At 35.2% G+C, this 6953-nt stretch overlaps 1 protein-coding gene across 1 annotated transcript; it reads left to right on the plus strand.

The window, feature by feature from the left end:
* The first annotated feature begins 606 nt into the window (after positions 1 to 606).
* LOC141623195 (protein DETOXIFICATION 49-like) lies at positions 607 to 3265 on the plus strand. The gene is made up of 2 exons (XM_074439276.1): positions 607 to 1213; positions 1478 to 3265. Exons 1-2 carry the CDS (start codon positions 1106 to 1108, stop codon positions 2963 to 2965), a joined length of 1596 nt encoding a protein of 531 aa, XP_074295377.1. The 5' UTR covers positions 607 to 1105; the 3' UTR covers positions 2966 to 3265.
* Positions 3266 to 6953: the final 3688 nt, after the last annotated feature.

Genomic DNA, 6953 nt, shown 5'->3' on the forward strand with positions numbered 1-6953 from the left:
TTATAGATGAAATGTCATTCGCCTAACACTTAAAAAAATTAGCTAAGTGAAATATTGGTCAAAATAATCTAGCTAAAATGCACTTTCAAACGAAATCTAGAGAAATAAATGATGAAGAAAACGAAGAGAGCCATTTTTTGAACTCGCAAAAATCATCACCTCTTTGATCCCTCTCAGCTCCCGTCCGCTTATTTTCCTCTTCTTTCCGCTTCCTTTCCTCCTCAAAGCAATTTGAATATAAACATGATAATGCATATAATTTATAGCCTATTACGTATATCCAGGTTTTAATGATATCCAGATTAAGTAAAGGTCGTGAATCTCCACATCCACTAAATTTATAAATAAACCATACTTTGGAGAGGCATTAGGGACAATAACAAATAAAACACGTAAACAAGTATACAAAATAACTGTAGAAAGTTTTTTAAGTAAGAAAAGAAAGAGACATAAGAAGAAATTAAAGATAATTACTAAGGGAGTCAGGTGGAATAATGTTAGTTAGTAGGAGACATGTCAAAGTTTGTCATGCATAACACTTGAAATTAAAGGTTACGTACAAAAACACCCTCTATATAAAGGACATTAACCATGACATCTATGATTGTCCCTTCTCCATATCTCTCTTTGCCACTTCTCTTTCTTATTCTCACTACACTCGTCCATTTTCCTCCCCCTTCTCCTCAACATTTCTACTCTTCTTACACTCCGTTTCGACTATTTATAAGAATTTTCCGATATAACATACATATAGTTCGAGTGTTAATTACCTTGGAAGAGTCGTCTGAGGGGTGTAAGGGGAGGAAACGATAAAAACGAAATTTTATATTTCTTTGGACGTAAAAAGATCGATTATTAGCTACGGTGGTACCTAAGATTAACACAAAATCATATACATAATATTAATTAAGTTGACAATTAGATTTGTAAGAATTATTAATATTATTTGTTTGTGATTCTGATTATTATTCTTGTAAACAAACCAAAGCGGTCGTTATCTTAAAGAGTCATTATCTATCTATCTGTTGGTGAGTGGCCTTTTACTAGGTCTGTGCAGCAACTTACACTGGAGAATATTAGTCCCCATCTTAATCAACAAGCTATTATGGAGAACAAGCAACTTCAACAACAAAACAATAATGGTTCTCAAGTTCCTCTTTTACCGTCGTATCGATCCCAGCATCCAAAACCACCTGCCCCGAAAATCTCCGAGGTCAGTCATGTTTTTTGCTAATATCTAATGTAAAAAAAACATGTTTTGACCTTAACTTTAGGAATGAAATTGGGTCACATTGTTTTTATTTTTGATGAGATGGTGATTTTGGGGATAATGTGGGTGGGTGGGTATCTAAGTAAATTGGCAATGCGGATTAAATTTTTTTTTGATAGAATTATGGTGTAAGCAGAGCATTTTGAATTTTGATCGCATAAATAAAATTTCAATTTGATGAAATTTGTTTAATCTTTAATTAATCAGGTGGTAATGGAGGTGAGACAATTGTACAACATAGCCTTGCCATTGATCATAAGCAGCCTGCTTACGTACGGTAAGTCCGCCATTTCAATGGGTTTCATGGGCCATTTAGGCAAGGAAGCCTTAGCCGGTGGCTCGCTGGCTATATCGTTCGCTAACATTACAGGCTACTCGGTTCTGTCTGGGTTAGCCATGGGCATGGACGCCATTTCGTCTCAAGCTTGTGGTGCTAAACAATGGGCTTTAATGGGTCACACCCTCCAACGAACCATAATCTTCTTGCTCCTCTGTTGCCTTCCCATTTCCCTCCTTTGGCTCAACATCAAACCCATTTTCATCTTTTTGGGTCAAGACCCATCCATTTGTAGCGTAGCCGAAACGTACCTAACGTTTTGCCTTCCGGACTTGCTTCTCATGGCCTTAATCAACCCTTTGAAAATCTATCTTCGTTCCCAGAAAGTCACCCATCCTTTGATTCTCAGTGCTGGGGTAGCCTTATCCTTTCATTTCCCCGTAAACTATGTCTTGGTCACCTATCTAGGTCTCGGGATGCGTGGAGTCGCTATTGCCACGTGGGTAATGGACCTCAACATCCTCCTGGTCATGGTGGTTTACATTATCGTCACTGGGACCCACAAGAAGACTTGGCAAGGTTGGTCCATGGAGTGCTTCAAGGGGTGGTCTACCATACTTAGCTTGGCTATTCCTAATTGCATTTCAGTGTGTTTGGAATGGTGGTGGTATGAGCTCATGATTGTAATGTCTGGCCTTCTTCCTAACGGGCCCGATGCCGTGGCTACCATGGGAATATTAATCCAAGCCACATCTCTTATCTACATTTTCCCATCCTCTTTAAGCTTAGCGGTCTCAACTCGGGTTGGAAATGAGCTTGGAGCCGGTCAACCCGCCAAGGCCAAGGCCTCTTCAACTATCTCCCTAGCTTGTGCTGTTGCTACTAGTATCCTTGCCTTGTGCTTCTCAGTCACCTTCCGGAACGTATGGGGTCGTGCTTTCACTTCCGATGAGGCAATCACTACCTTAACGGCAGCAGCAATGCCACTACTAGGCCTTTGCGAGCTCGGAAACTGCCCACAAACCACCATGTGTGGGGTGCTAAGGGGTAGTGCTAGGCCCAAATTAGGGGCTAATATAAACTTAGGGTCATTTTATGGAGTTGGGCTTCCTGTTGCAATTGTAGTAGGCTTTTACATGGAGTTGGGCTTGTTGGGCCTTTGGGTGGGCCTGCTTGCAGCTCAGGCTGCTTGCTCAATTTTCATGGCGACTATGTTAATGACAACAGATTGGGACGCGGAAGCGCAACGGGCCAAAGAGCTCACCGGAGTTAATGACATTGTTGAAGAAGATGTTAATGACAACGACTCGGCCCATGAAACAAAGAAATTATTGCTAGGATATGATCTCGAGGCCCAAAAGTTGAATGAAGAAACCCAAGATGTTGAAGTTTCTTTGACTTGTGACGAAAACAAATAAAAATTTTGTCACCAATTTCAAATTGTTGTTGAAAGAGTTGTAGAGGTAAATATATGTTAGCCAGGGAAAAGTTACCAGTAAATATAGTTTTGGGGTGTTGTTTAGTTTCAACATTTTATGTCCCTTTAACTATGAATCTTTAGTGTCCATGACACATACAACTACGTCAAATAGTACGGAAAAGACCCGTCTGAAAAATTGCAATTACAAATCCAGAATATGGACGGAAATGCAAAAATTATGTAAGATTAATGTAAATATTGTATGATGGACGTGAAATCGGAAATCTTTTTGGCAAAACCGTCGACTTTTTAGATTTTAGTTTAACACATTCTGTTGGGTGACATAAAATAACACCGATTAAATATGGCTTGCAAAGTGTTACTTGCTTTGTTTTGTTACAAGAAGTTCAAAGTTTGGAACACTACCTTTTGTTTTCAATATCTCTCAAAATATTTGAGAAAATAAGACGAAATGCATGGTATAAAAACTATTTCCGTACAAAATATAATGATATCTTTTATAATTTATGAATGGTAAAATAACGTCAAGCCGAAGTAGAGTACATCCTTGTTCTTTTCGGTTAAAAAAACTGAAGTGAACTGAACTTAATAGAATTAAAATGAACTTAATTGAACTGAAGTAAAAGTTAATTTATAAAGAGATGAACTGCACTGAATGAAGATGAATTAAAATAAGCTGAAATTAGTTTGAGGCCTAAATTTAAGGTTGAAGTGAGGAAGTTGGGCAATAATAGTACTGCATTTCCAATGGGATTACATAACTCGACCTTTATTGTGCGCCCTCCTCTTGTTACTGCACAAGAAGTATTGGTCCAAGTGAAGTCCCGCAAGTATGCCTAATAAACGGGTTAATCGAATTGGATTTGGGTTTGCAAAAATTTGAGTCTGATCGGTTTGAAACTGTTATTTTCAAGTTATTTAGGCATAATGATAAGTTTACAACAATAAACATTTGGGTTTAGGTATATAAGATCGGGTCAAGTTCAACTCCTCGGTTCGGGTGTCGAGACGAGAACAGGTGGTGTTGTTCATGTTGGATTATTCGGGGCACGTCAATTTTGTCATGTTTACCCGCAAGTATGTTAGTTATCAACTCACCACCTATTTTAGTAGACGGTTTTTATAAGATAGGAGCATTTTTAACAAAAGATGAATTCAAACATAAATATATAAAAATATTTAAAAGTTTATATTGCCTGACAATCTAATATTTTTTATAATTTAGATTAATATGTAAGTGAAAAAATGTTTAATTTTAAATGTCTACACTTAAACGAAAAATCAAGCTATAAACCAAATCTCATGTTATTTGCTTTTTTTTTTTGAAAGTGATGTTATTTGCTTTTGGTTATTTTAGTTTTTTTCTTAACAAAAGTTATGAGCATATTATTAATTAGTATAGCTCTCGTGCTACAACACGGTATTTTTTAGATGTAATTGTTAGAAATGTTTGCACTAAAGTACGAAGTATTAGTTTAAACTCATTTTCAGTTTGTTGAGAGATCATATTGATGATATTTCCTATTAGAAGAAATAAAATAGAAAGATCAACACCGTTGATACGAATAAATTAATGAATTTTACTTGAACTACTTTGTCAACTTTATTTTAGAAAATAAATGTTAATTATATCGTTATATTCATTAAAGGCATTAATCTCGTGAGATTTATACCAAATCATATAAAATATGTTTTTGTAATAAACTTTGTTATTCATATTTTAACTTAATACATACAAAGATTGAGCGAATTTAACCGTTAGTCATGAGTATTAATTTTTTTTTTTTATATCATATTTTCGAAACTTTTAGATTAAAAGCCCTTACAAAAAAATTAACAAATGTTATATTTTTTCCGTCTCATTCGTTTGTTTAGCTTTGATTATAGAACCTCTCACAAATAATAAAAAAGGTAAATAAATGACTGGGACGAAGGTGCTACGAACAACAACTTACCATTTCTAATTTAAAGTCGTCTTAACATAAAAACACTCTCACTCCTGATTATAGAACCTCTCACAAATATTATTGTAAAATATTTTATAGAGATGCTTAATTTTTTAAAATATCAGTATATTATCTTTTTTATTTTATTATTTTGTAAAATATTATCAGTATCTTTGATGTTTGCAAAGTGGGTCAACTCTCTTTGCCAATCAATGGTATCCTTATTTATTCAATGTGGGTCCACTTTTTGTCAATCAAGTGAGCGGGAAAAAACTAAAGAACTCTTATTCTTTTAGTTTATTGAGGATTGGGGATGAGAGATATAAGATTTTCCTATAAAATTATTGGTGTTTGGTTGGGGGTGGACAGAAAATGTCTATTATGTAAAAGCAAACATTTTTCAAGTCTTTCCATTAACTCTTTAATTTAGGATTTAAAAAACTTTTTCAAAAGGAGTTCTGGTCAACAAAAAATTTCCTTATAACTAAAAAAACAAAAACTTTCTCCTCCTCCTTCTCTCTAAAAACCCTAGCCTTCAACAATCAAATCTGGGGCTTCCATCGATCATTGATTGATGGTAAGCCCCTCAAATAGTTTCATTTATCAATTAAAACATTATGAATTAATCAATAAAAGTCTCCCTTTTGGTGAGATCCGTTTTTCCGTCTCTATTTTCGGAGTTTTTTCAGTCCTTGTCTTTCTAGGGTTTAATATTATTATTGGAATTATAGATAAGAGCGGTTTGTTGATGATTTATCATACGACTCTACAATGGATATGCGTTATTCGTCAGCGATCTATGGTGCCAGTAGCTGGTAAATTTTCTCCATTAATGAATCAAACGAATGATCTCCTTAAAAGCTATACATGAAGAGAGCGATACAAGGACGAGCCGAATTGTCATATCATGTTTTGAGATCCGTAGTTTTACAGGAGAAATTTGTCCTTTGGTTTCTATTAGAATTGTTTTCGATTATACTTATCTTTTATAAGTGTCGTTTGTCGTTTGATTAATGAATTGATCTTTTCCTTAAAAAAAAAAAGGTTTTCAAAGAAAAATAATCGCATGACCCCACCACTAAAATACCACCCATTTAAAATAGAATTGATGAATAGAGAAAAATTTGATCTTCAAGAATATATTTATATTTATCTATCTACTTAATTAAACAATAAAAATCACAATAATAATTATACTACGGAGTACAACATAATAAATATAGGTCCGAATAATTATACTACGGACTACGGAGTACAATATTTTTAAGAATCGGAAAAAAAGCCATAGTAGTTTTAAAAATAGCCCGTATATTTTTATGCACCGGCCTAAAACTAGTGGAAAGGAAATCAAACCTCTTTATTCCCTTTTGTAGTTGTTTGGTTCAACATTTTTTCAATTTCATTTCTCCTCTCCGTTCTTTTCCTATTACCGTAAATCCCTCTATCTCCATCCCCCATTCCTCAAAAGATAAAGATTTTTTTTCCTTACCCTACCACTACCTCACTTAACTACCACCATGAACACCACCATCAAGCACCACTACAAACACCAAACTTGACGGCAATACCCTCTCCCACCATCTAGACCTGGAAAAATCAATCCTACCGGAACTAGACCTGACAAAACTAACCCAACCGGAACCCAAATTGAGCATTCAAATATAACCAGAAACCTGCATACCCACCCGAATGTTTATTATTGCATACAGACGGTTATTCCCGTGTAACTTGATAACAACCCACTGGAAAATGATCTGAAGCTTACCCGACCCGACCCACAAATTCTTGCAAACCCAAACAACCCAATTGTAACACTCCCATACTCCAAGTGCCTTACCAGGACCACTTAAAGCATGGGAATGCTACCATCTCGGTTACCCGAGGCAATGTATATCAAATAGACCATAAAAGAATGTACTTTAATAAATAAGTTTAAGTGATTACATAACAAAACCAACTGTAAAGAAAAGTACAACTGTTTTACAACCAAACTACAACTGAAGTAACAAAAGTATAAAG

The sequence above is a fragment of the Silene latifolia genome, chromosome X (genome assembly GCF_048544455.1).
Source record: "Silene latifolia isolate original U9 population chromosome X, ASM4854445v1, whole genome shotgun sequence".
NCBI lineage: Eukaryota > Viridiplantae > Streptophyta > Magnoliopsida > Caryophyllales > Caryophyllaceae > Silene > Silene latifolia.

Excerpts from the sequence above, each read along its gene's own strand:
- LOC141623195 (XM_074439276.1), top strand. The coding sequence starts at position 1,106 with ATGGAGAACAAGCAACTTCAACAACAAAACAATAATGGTTCTCAAGTT. Across the intron at positions 1,214-1,477 it reads CTGCCCCGAAAATCTCCGAG|GTGGTAATGGAGGTGAGACA; the intron begins GTCAGTCATGTT and ends TTAATTAATCAG.